This window comes from Nannochloropsis gaditana (assembly GCF_000240725.1).
Source record: "Nannochloropsis gaditana CCMP526 unplaced genomic scaffold scaffold022, whole genome shotgun sequence".
Classification (NCBI taxonomy): Eukaryota; class Eustigmatophyceae; order Eustigmatales; family Monodopsidaceae; genus Microchloropsis; species Microchloropsis gaditana.
In genome coordinates, this window is record NW_005803931.1 from 59,320 (window position 1) to 71,289 (window position 11,970).

Below are 11,970 nucleotides of genomic sequence, written 5' to 3' on the forward strand. Positions count from 1 at the left end.
GGTTAATTTCTCGCCCTCTCGTCTCTTTTGCCAGGGCGCAGTTTCCAGACGCGCGGCAAAGGGATTGCGGAGTACTTGAATTTAAGTCGTGCTACCTCATTCCAAATGCTTAACCTTACGTCAGCTATACCGCCCTATCTTTAATTGTTTTCATTTTATGTTGTTTTGGTACTTTTCTTGGCTAATTTCTCAGTAAATTCTACTCGCTGCGTCCCAGATCAGGACTAGTCATGCCCTCGATCTCAAAGGCTACGTACTTATGGATACTGACAATAGCAATTGCTTGCTGTTCGGCGATAAAGTGTCTAGCAGTGCAACATGATCTTAAAGAAGCGCGCGAAAAGCTTCGCAGAGAGGAGGAGCTGCGTAACATGGAGCGCGCGGGGCGGACGAAAGCAGAGCGGCGTCTTCGATGTGAACTTAAAGCACTAATCAGGGGACAAACCAATGGAGGCGTGTGTCTTAAGCCCATTGCCAGGATAAGCTCTCCCTTCAAAGGGCGCTGTGGCACACCGCGCCAAGGACTGCTGGCGCCTAATGCACGGTACGTTCTCATGTAGGGCCGACAAATAAACATCGCTAGCGCTCATTTGAGATTGATGCTTACTCAGAGGACAGATAAAACTTCAGTCCGGAATTTGTAAAACATCGCTGGATCAACTAAACGCTTTCACACACATGTGGGTAATCTTCCTCTTCGACCAGAACACGAATTGGACTGATGCTCTATGTTCTGAAAGTGAAAGCTTTACCTACACCGCCAAAATTGCACCGCCGCGTCTTTTTGGTAAAAGAGTCGGTGTCTTCAGTACGCGCAGCCCGCATCGGCCCAATCCGATAGGTCTGAGCGTCGTAGCCATACAGGCTGTAGACGAAAAGGCCGGTGTCATCCATATCTCTGGTGTGGATCTGACCGACGGCACCCCGATTCTGGACATTAAGCCCTACATTCCCTATGACGTAGTCTTAGAGCATAAAGTTCCCGCTTGGGTCGTATGCGAGGATTTACCAGCTTGGCAGTTACAGGTTATGCCCGAGGCGGAGGCAGTATTAAGGGAGCTAGCAACGGAACGAGGTTCCCCATTCTACTCGACATACGAGGAGTTGAGAGCGCTACTGCGCGATGTATTGTTGCAAGACGTGCGAAGTATTCACAAGGGTCGGGGGACTGTAGTTGAGGACAAAAGCTCGTTAAAGGGGGGAGCGAATTTTCCGGAGCCTTTTACCTGCAACATTGACGACATCGCTGTGGAGTTTGTGGCATTGCAAAATGCCATTCAAATAATACGCTGCTCTGAGGAATATCGAAACGCGCTTGATCCGGGGCCTGAGGATAATAAGCTTGTGATTGAGAACAAGAGAAAGTCACACGGATAAAGAAATGTAGTTGCATGACTTTGTAGACTATTCGTGGCAAACTCTTTAAAAAGTCAAAAGTCTCTTTTCCATGGATAAACGTAGAAAAATTGAAAAACGTGCACAAGTGGATTTGGAGCTTTAAAGCCTCCTATTAACTTTACGTGTGGGAACAGTTCCTTGCGCTTCTCCAAAGCGTTATCTCACCATAATTGTAAATATAATCACCACATTGGCGCGACCTAATACATCGGTGCCTCATGTACCTCTTGCGAGCGACAGCTGAAACACGACAGTGTTTTCAACCTCCTTCTTAGTGTGACAATTGCTGAAGGCACTTCGGTGGCGAATTCGCATACTTTATTGTCTTTATTTTGTCTCTCAAACAGGGTTTTTGGGGGCGAAAGATGGCTTTCAGATACAAGCAGTACACTTAATAAATCAGTTCACATGGTGATCTTTGTCAGGACTGTAAGTATCCTACCTACAGCCTCGGACAGTGAAAATAATGCGTGGACATTGCTTATTTCTATAAAGAAACTTTACCACGAAGGGGTCGAGGAAAAATTGACGATGCACGTGCGCGCGTAGAATTCGAGGACTTGTGAGGTGCCCCCGAAGACACGCAGTGCAAAGAACCTAAGTTCTTCCAAGGTAGTATAGATAAGACGATCCTCACCATATCTCTTCATCAACTCGGCCTGTCCTCGAGTTCACATTTGGTTCAAGAAAAGATTAGTGGAGCGGCGGCGACGCGCGGGTCGGGGGCTCGTAAAGTGAATGTCCATCTTCTGCTTGACCCAAGCGTGCAGGCTCTCCAACGAACCCTCGCGAATCATGTCAAGCCCCTCCTTGAAAAGCGCATCTACAGGTGAGACTTTTAGTGACCGCCTCTTTGTTTTGGTGCGCTTATAGCAGTAGGCCGTGTGGCCTTCACTGGAACCATGCATAGAGGTCTGAACCTGCGAAATCAAGGTGACGTCAAACCCGTATCTATCCACGATCAGCTTCGGGCCATGATAGCAGATGAGAAAAGGACATTGCGAGATATTAAATCTGTCAGCAATCTCATAAAACAATGTGGGTGGAAAGCCGATGTCGAACATGTATACGTGTGTGAAAGGATCAAGCGTGCGAGCCTCGGTGACGTCGCCGTAGTGGAAAAAGATTTTGTGGTTTATGCGGCTTGACGCAAATTCTTCACTAATCCGACCACTCCCACTCATCTCAGCGCCCCTTTCATCAGCCTTCGCATCCGCTGTCTCACCGTCTTTTGCTTCAGCTCCAGCGGCCTGGAGGAGGTGCCTGAGGTTGTGAAGGGAAAGCTGCCATCGTACTTGCTCATGTTCAATGCCGTATGAGGCTGCGACTCCGGGGTACTGGGACACATGAATATTAGGCTTCCCTAGACCTGCCCCTATATCAATGAAAATACTGTCTCTGCCGAGTGCGCAGTGTGTTACCATCATGTCCACAACCCGTTGCATGCTTCCTGTGGTAAGCTCTCCGTAGATGGCGCCTCCACTTCCGTTGCCGCCTAGCGAGCCAGTGCAACGCCGAATAATGGAGTATACATTTTTGACGGAAGGAGAGCACTGTATGGAGGTCGGTGTAGCAAATGACTTGGTGCTTCTTGGTTTCTGCGGTGTCGAAAATAAGCTGTGCGGGCAATCGTCCTTTGCACCATTTTCCTCCTTGCCCGTGCCTTTCTTTTCGAAGTCTACGTCCGCTTCGCCGTCGTTGTCCGAAAAAAGATAGATTTTTCGTCCAAGTTTCAAATTACCACTGTCCTCTTCATCTTTGTCCTCTGCGCAACCAGCATTTTTTTGGGAGGGGGGGAAGGAGGGTAAACCGGTACGCTTGGTAGGGGACGCTAAAGAGAATTCAGTATCGGCAAGGGAATTCCCGCCTGCGAACATTAAGTCTGCCGCTCCGGCCTGTTTGCTATAGCTTAAAATTGAATGAAAGGTCCACAGAGTGAGGGGCTGGGACATGTGACCGACAGCAATCCAACATCAACAGATTACACCTAGCTAAGTAGGCTGACAAAATTAAGTTACACTGTACTCTGTACTCGTTTGGGGAGAACATCTTATTGATGCATGGTCAAAAATCAAAATGTGGTATCAGTTCCACCAATCGAATAAAAAATCTGATGTCTAAGAAGAGTTGTGAAACCATCATACTATCACAGAGGACTACTCCAAAGCGTGCTTTTCGCAGTGCTCTTGATTTTCAGAGTGGCACGATGAGCCGTCTGAGCCGGGCGAATATATCTGTCTTCGATATCTCACCTTTTTGAACGTTGACTCTGCTTAGACATACTCTTCTTGGGGGTCGCACGCTTGGGTGTGGTCACCTTCTTGGGTGTGGTAGCTTTTTTGCTGCCAGTGGTTGGAGGCCTGCGACCAGAGTTCTTGCTACGAAGAGGCAGATCAAATGACTTGCCTTGTTCATCTTTCACTTTGATAGAAGATCCTGACATGATTTCGCCTGTTTCAGCAGATCAAAATACACGTTTGCATAAACATGTGGGGGGACATTGCTTGTTGAAACTGGTTGTTGTGAATATGTGCGCGGATTCATCCAGATTTGTGGGGGCGGCAGAGATCGAAGCGATCAGATGCAAACACCTCATGAATGCAGTTGATCGCTTGATGCGAGTGCGTAAAGTTCATGAAAAGCACATTGTACAATCGAGGTGGAGACCAACTCCGCCTGGTAGCAACCAAGTACCTTACAAGGGTTTCATAGAACAAATGAGCAATGCCCGCTGCATTCAATTTCAACAATTAACCCGCCATGCTCTGCCACGTAGTCCAATTAAGTACTTTATTGCGAGCAATTTGGATTTTTACTACCGAGGTGAAGGCTATGCAATACATAAATGACGCCGCCGCTTTGCTCTTGGGAGCTTGGCGGTCGAGTGGTCGCTCTGCGGCTAAGAACGTCTGCTGGCGTCGGCGATCGCCAAAATCTGAAACCGTTTAACTTCAACGGGCCCCCAGCCTCCCACGCGAAACTGCGGCATATCCCGAGATGAGCTGGCATTACACGAAGCCCATTTTCAGTAAGCCTCGAAATGTAGGCCTCTGCCTCTGTTAAGTACAGAAGGAAGAGGACGGCTCGTCGTCCTTGTGAATGTAAGCAGACCCACATGCTAATCCGACTTCGTGGACCCACAATGATGCATGTTATTCACTTAGACTTCACTAAAACGCGGTCTTCTGCATTTCTTTCTGAAGCCTTTCCTTGGTCAAGAGCAGTTGGCGTTTCATCGGCATGTTACAGGCTTTCCTCAGTCGCCTCACCGATAGGAAAGAAGAGAACCGGAGTGTCTCACTATGACGTGAGAAAATTGTATTTGATGGGCTATAATGGTGTCATCTTCACAAAAGTAGGATTTCAGGTGATGCAAAACGACTACATATATCACTATTCGACAAAGAAAAACTAGAGAGCACACTTTAACGATAAATTTTGTTCTGTACTTGTCTGTTATTGGCCAAACTTCCAGCACCACGTCCCCCAATAAACTTTAATATATTACACATATATTCTCGTCTTCGCTGCCAAGATGCAGGTCCTCGCCGTCGCTCATATCTCTTTTAGCCCTAACCCTAACAAACATATAATGTATTTACCATTTCCTGTTCTGTCTCTCGTGTCTTCTTGGATCAACGGTGCCAGTACTGACTTGCGGGAAGAGCAGCCACAGCGGCCAGATGACGGTGGCAATTGACAGCAATTTCGGAGGTAAAAGCAAGCTAAGTCCATCGAAGGAGCAATACATGCGGATAGGGAACTCTGTTAAGCGGAGCACAAGCAGTCAGTCGAGTTTCCTTTATACGATACACCTTCAATCACATACACACATCGAATCTGCATTTGTCAGCTACGTGTTAGAATCCACTCTCAACACGATTGGCTCGTAGAATTCATTATCAAGCCCACAGGACCATGCTTGTCAACCCATTCTTGTAATTCTGACAAAGGTATACCATTATCCTCATCAGCGATGTTTGCATTCAAAGCATGACTCCTAACCGCAGGTAGAAACAATGAAAAACTTTTATCAACCATGTCGAGACGAACACGAACCCGATGTTCTTGTTGTCGATCAGGAGTGACTGGCTCGAGCACTTCGAAAACGATAGCAGAGCAGAAAGGCGGCCACCACGATAGATCGTGTATGAGAGGCCAATCCAAAGCGTGCAGAAATGCCAACAGGGTCACGTCATGGGCGCTGTACACATTGACATCCAAATTTCTTTCCTTGCTTTCCCTGCGCTCGAAGTGCGCATGGCTCATTCCATGCAGCGTACGCAGGACTTCCTCCAAAAGGGGGGCAATGACCAGAGTCAATAATGGGCGGTGAGAGTAGTATTGTTTGAATCGCCAAGCTACGTATTCAAGCGTCGGCCGTCGAAGTTTCTGTGTCGTACACAATATTACACATTAGAGCAAAAGGAGGAAACATTAAAACTCTTTTCAAAATTTAGAAAGGAAACGCGGCTCCCAGAACTCATCGGCATGTTGCGTGCTCATTACCCATACATTTGCCTCTACGCGAAGACTTACTTGTAATCTCGTTGGCATGTCTACGTCTTCAGGCCAACACCAAAAAAAATCTGCTGCTTCCATCCTGAGTTTGGTATGCAGCCGAGGAGAGTGTGTCACTACCACAGGACTAGGTAAGTGGACATACTAAGGAAAGTCACAGGTCCCGCTTTACAAAACAAGTAAGCGATGATCGCGAGATGCGAATAGAGGCTCGGAGTTTGACAGGAAGAAATACGACATCGCTGAAGGATGAAACGTGAATGACAAACTGTTCATCATCATGTCGTACCGATAACCAAGTAGACGTGAATTCGTGGATAAGGACGAGAGGACAAGAAGAATAAAGCAAAATTTCCACACTGAAAGCAGGAGGGCCACTAGTAAGTGCATAAGTTTCGCCCATTTGAAACATAAGCATGTTACTCACCATTTGAAGTTCTCTTTGGTAAATTTGGGGATAAGTTTGACAAGATCGGACTTCAAGGTCTGTGGAAGTCGTAAGATTCACATAAAAAATACACACCCGTATCTGGACATACCTTCCAGTTTCACAACAGTCGTGAAAATATTGGAAGGAATGATTGATACTGCATTGTAAATGAAAAAGTGCGTCTTGTACGCCCGGCATCTTTGCGCCTTACCTCTTGTTCTTCTTGGCGGCAAAGAAAGGAAGAGGAAGTCAATACCTTGTTGACTTCGTCTTGAATACCAGCGGGTTTATTATCGTACATGTGAATCGTGCAATCGTTTTCTTCTCGGACAAAAACCGGTACTTGACCACTATGGGCAACTTGCTGGGCTCCGAGTCCGTGAAGCAGCCCTTGCGCGCTTTGCTGAGTCCTAGAGAAGTTCGAGGAAAAAACCTGAAAAGACCAATGAGAGATGATTTCTGCGATGAAAGATTTGAAAAAGGAAGCATCTCAATTACGATGGCATATGATAAAAGACCCAATCTATTTCGCTTTGAGGCCAAGTGGTGAGAGGAAGCCGAGTCCTCTCCCTCCCTCCCCTGTAGATATGACACCCAATTAATTCCGCCAGTTTACTTCTGCTTCCTTACTCACTTTGATTTTTACCGACTCGCTCCTTTTTGGCGTATCCGAGTGTTTTTTTATTTCGCCACCACCCAAAAGTTCAGGATGCAAATTTCTAATACTGCGCCCGAGATTCCGCATACTCTCTAGCCCCTTCCCCGTCAAGCAACCGAAGGGCCGAGTTATAACGTCGTGTGGAATGCGGGTTGCAGCAGATTGTATGGGGAAGTGTAAATTGAGGAAAGCCATATCTTCCTCATTTGGGAGGCGTCGCAACCATCGTTTTTGCTCCTCCTGAGCGACGGCAGCGTCCGAACCGTTGTCATAAAAATTAACCACAGGTGCGCGCTCCCCATGGCGATGCAATATGACCATTCCACAAACCCTATGATGAGGCGCTTGTGCACTGATTTGTCGCTTGACAATTAATGCTGGTGCCGAGGAGAATACTCCTGGGTGTTGTGCTCGGGCACATGTAAAAGGCATCCGCCAAACATTGCTTCTACACATCGTGGTGTCCCCAACCAGACCACTTGATCGTGTGACGAATGTGGCAAACAAATTTCACAGCCCTCTCCGCCTGCATACATATTTCACAGAAAGCAAGTAAGTTAGCCTCCGAGATAACGTAGTTATGGGTATAAAACGTGGGAGCTTTTGCAATAATACAGGGAGAAACTCCCGAGGAAGAGGAGGTTGCATGACAGCACAGTACTATCTCGCAGAAAATGAGTGATCGAGAGACGAAAAGAATAGCATCCGGGGGTTTGCGCGGTGACTTTAAGTGCATACGGTATGTCTGTCAAGCCCGATCAAGACTTTCTTCATTCCAGTGCCCACCCACGGCCGCGCCAGTCCTGTCCAGCGTCTTCAAGAAGCGAGTGGGCGAGGCCCCAGGAGGGCGGCAGGCTTTCCACAGACGGGAGGTTGCACTGCCCTTCCACGCGTTTTCATCAAATAGAATCTCATTTAAACGGCATGCATTCTGACACAGTTTGACGAAGAGAAGCGATACGGTGTCATGGATTTGTTCGGGGACCTCCCGCCCGCGGCAGGTGAAAAGGCGGAGGCGTCCACAAAGGCATCCCACAAGAAGAATGCGGCGACCTTTCTCAAACCTCGTTCCACCTCAAGTATAATGCTTCCGCCCCAGCGACTAGCAGCACGCCCTACTCAATTGATGGCTCCACCACAGACCCGCCCTCGGACTGCCGTCACTCACGAGCCCATAGAGGTAGGGCTTGTACGCCAGAGAAGTCCACAATTTTCGGCCCTCTAGATATGTTTTGTTCACTAGTTTATCTATTTACGAACAGATCCATGGCCATAGTAGAAATTCAGCGACATCTAAAGGAGACACGATTATTCACGTGGATTGCGCAGATTTGCAAGAATTAGCCTTTAAAGGAGAGGCTTACGATCCAGCCAGACCAAATGATTATATGGAGTTTTGCAAGGTATGAGTGAGGATGTCGCTATGGATTTGGGAGAAAGATCTTTCATCCTTCGTGGAGCATTCTACAGTGATATCTTATTGTCTGTTAATCAACTTCTGAAGAGAAATTAGCGGCTAGATTCCCGTGCCCACTCAGCTTTGCAAAGGGTACTACCGGCTCAAACTTTGGTCATAAAAAGAGGAAAGTAAATGTACACTGTCTTCTACTGCAGGAGCGTGAAAACAGGGCAAAGGACGAAGAGCGTCAGAGGGAATATGAAAAGTTTCGAAAGGAACGCGAAGAAGAAATGCGCCGCGGTCGGAATACCCTCGCAGGCCTCCAATCGTTGCCAAGTAATGGGGACAATCCAATGCCGGATAGTATAATGCCTGCACGCGGGCGTGGGCGTGGTGGTGTAAGCAATTTGCCCTCTTGGATGACCAAGGTAATTGTTTAAGCCCAAGGATAAAATCTCGTCTGCGTGATGCACGGGATGAAATGTCCTTTTAACCGGTAAGTCAGCAATTTCTTCCTTATCATAAAAACTTTTTCGACAGGGTGCGCCTGTGGAGGACAAGAATAGGTGCGTTGACACTTTGTCTGCGCTCGAATCAGGAAAAACTCAATTTGCCGATGCACAAGTAAGTTTGGAATGCTACTGAGGCCTTTTTTATGTACACATTCATTCCAGTACTGCTGAGTTTTTTTACTGGCTGAGAAATGCATCTAAGTATCGGGACAAATCGCATATAGGACGCGATCGCCACCGGTGGTGGAGTAGAGCCAAGAGGCAGGACGGAGGGGATTGGCGCTGCTCTGATGAAAAAGCTAGGCTACCAGGAAGGCGCGGGCCTGGGCCGGGATCGGCAAGGTATCACAGAAGCCATCAAAGCCCGTGCTCTAGGTGGCGGAAAGGGAGTGATCAGTGGACCTGCACAGGGCGGCAAAGGGTAAGGATTGTTTCCATTCAAGAAGCGTGTCAGAAAATTGTTCTTACACTTTTTTTTTAAAGAGAGTTATGTGGTGCTTCACGACACATTCTGGGAGCACAGTGCAATGATTAATATGTTGCATACCCATTATGTAAAAATGACAATTGCATAAGCATTTTCCCAAGAAGATTACAAAGTGGTTGCATTGATTTGACAAAGCTCTTTGCAGATAGGTTGTTCTGTCTTCGTAGATTGATATATTTCATATCTCGATTCTAGAGCCCAAGATGTTGACAGACAGCAGCAGCAACCGCAACCCAAAAAGAAAAAGCGCGGCCTCTTCAGCAATCCGACAAAAATCGTCCTGCTAAAAAATATGGTGGGACCTGGAGAGGTGGACGATGACCTACAGGGCGAGACAGCGGAGGAATGTGCAAAGCATGGGCCCGTGTCAGAGTGCTTGGTCTTTGAGGTAAAGAGAGTGAAATACAGTGGAAAAAAGACTCATGTCTTTGTAGGACAAATTTGTACATGGCCAGATACCTTTGCGCTTCAGTTGTATAGTGACATGTATGATCTCTTGACTCGGATTCTGTCTCAGCAAGTTGCACGTATTGTAAGCTTCTCCATTGCTTCATTTGTTTCAACCACGCTTCCCACCCTCTTCACATATTTTAAGGTAAATGATAATTCATACCCTGAAGAGGAACGTGTTCGAACTTTCGTTGCTTTTGAACGTCAGGAAAGCGCGGTAAAGGCGTATGTGGCCATGAACGGTCGCTTTTTTGGTGGTCGGCAAGTGCAAGCTTCATTTTTTGATGAAGAAAAATTTGCCCGCAAAGACCTGGCGCCCGGAAAAGAAGAATGCTGAGAGCATCAAAATATTGAACTTTTACCAATGAAAGGTGGTTGAGGTGCTTCTTTTCTAAATAAAGGATTACGTGGCGTCTCGCCTTTGCTTTCGTGTATAGATCAAACTAAGTAGTACCCTTTCTACTGATCTTCCCTCCACTGCGGTCTGCACACTGTTTCTCCTTGGTTCCATAGCGGTTTCCTTATCCAATGACATGCTGCAAGCAACTACACGCTTGTATTTTCCCGCTTCGATTCAAAATAGGCTGCCTATTTTCCAAACATTGTTTCCCTACTTTCTGATCATATCTATAGATATGTATACTGCGCTAGAATGCGTCCTTCTTGGACCCGTAGCGTCGCTTTTTTCATTCATGTTCCCAAAATGACATGATGTACAAAGTCTGTGTCACATATCTTATCCCTCGCTCTCTCTTCTGACATACAGACTGCTCATTGTCTTCAGATCACCGCCGTTCCCGTGACACGAGTTGGGGTAAGGTCATGCGAGTCGGACAGGGATGGGGATGCCTGCTGTCGGCGTTGGACCTGCTTCGGGTGTTGCCCTTTTCCGTGAGTCGTGCTGCCACGTTTTTTCTTCACGTGAAGACCCGCGGAGGCCTCAGGATTATTCTGACACCCTTCACACTGGCAATTTTCACCACAGTACACGCCTGCAAAGAAGCACTCACAGTACTTCTTGATACACAGCGATTTTTTGCAGTTGCATCCTCTTACATGGGCAGCGGTGGGCAATGCCCCTCCCGCGGTTCCTTGGAGGCCTCCCATCATGGTCGTCTCCCCATTGTCACCCACGCTGCATTGTCCACCGGGCAAGCTCGTGCGGCGATGAGTACCCATGGCCACAGGGCCAGTTGCCCCGGTTTCGATGAATTGGATCTTCTCGGTGAAGGCGTGGGGATTGCGACTCAGGATACTTTCCACAGCCTGCGTACGTACTTGCTCGAAAGCAAGCGTGTTATTGCAGTCCAAACAGCCACAGTCGTCTCGACAGTAAGCACCCATCGCAAAACACTCACAATACAGTTTCAGACATTTTGATTTCCGGCAATTGCACTTCTTGCTGCTCCTCGTTGCAGCCAGACCGGAGGTCCCACGGCCCTGCGGCGTTCCCCCTCCAGAGCCATTTAGCGGCGGAGACCGACGTGCCTCCTGGCTGGGGTTCTGTCGGCGGATGGCTGCCTCCACTCGGACAGGGCGCGATGAGCCGCCGGGATGACTGTTATTTGATGATTGGTTCCTCCTCTGGGAACTCAAGTTGCACCGGGAGCGGCTTGAGGTCGCGGCAGCAGCAGCAGCCATTGCTGCGGCGCTGGGCCCTTGTCCTTGGCTACGACTGATACCAGGAACAGCCGGTGAAGGCGAATGATTAGGGTGCTTATGGTTGTGGGCACCACGGTGCTCTTGTTGGAGATGCTCCAAGGTTGTTTTCGTGCATTCAGAAGATGAGGAGATATAGCCCCCTTCCGCCTCGTATATTTCCTCATCTTCCTCATTCTCGACCCCATACCCGTAAAGTTGTACCACCCGCCGCTCCAAATGTTTTCCAAACATTCCCTCCCCCGTTCCACCGTCCTCGCATTCCCCTTTCTCCCCCTCATCCGAGTCTGAGGCGTCGAAGGCCTCGCCTGCCCCCAAACCCATCACCAAAGAGCGAGGATAGCTCTCCATCCCCACCCCTTGCATTGTGGGGGTAGTCGGGCCCATGAGCGAGCCCTTTCCTTCCATAATGCATTCCGCGTCGACCATGACCATGTGCATCAAGTTGAGTTTGTC

The 11,970-nt window shown here is 48.1% G+C and overlaps 2 protein-coding genes across 2 annotated transcripts; both read right to left on the reverse strand.

Annotated features, from left to right (window-relative positions):
* Positions 1-9,995: 9,995 nt before the first annotated feature.
* On the reverse strand, positions 9,996-10,236 carry NGA_2068700 (uncharacterized protein; the record flags this gene model as incomplete). Its single annotated transcript, XM_005856190.2, has 1 exon — positions 9,996-10,236. A coding segment is annotated over one exon (241 nt), but the record flags the coding sequence as incomplete, so codon positions are not given.
* Positions 10,221-11,733, reverse strand: NGA_2006200 (tesmin tso1-like cxc domain-containing protein; the record flags this gene model as incomplete). The annotated part of the gene is made up of 1 exon (XM_005856187.1): positions 10,221-11,733. One exon carries the CDS (start codon positions 11,731-11,733, stop codon positions 10,636-10,638), a length of 1,098 nt encoding a protein of 365 aa, XP_005856249.1. The 3' UTR covers positions 10,221-10,635.
* Positions 11,734-11,970: the final 237 nt, after the last annotated feature.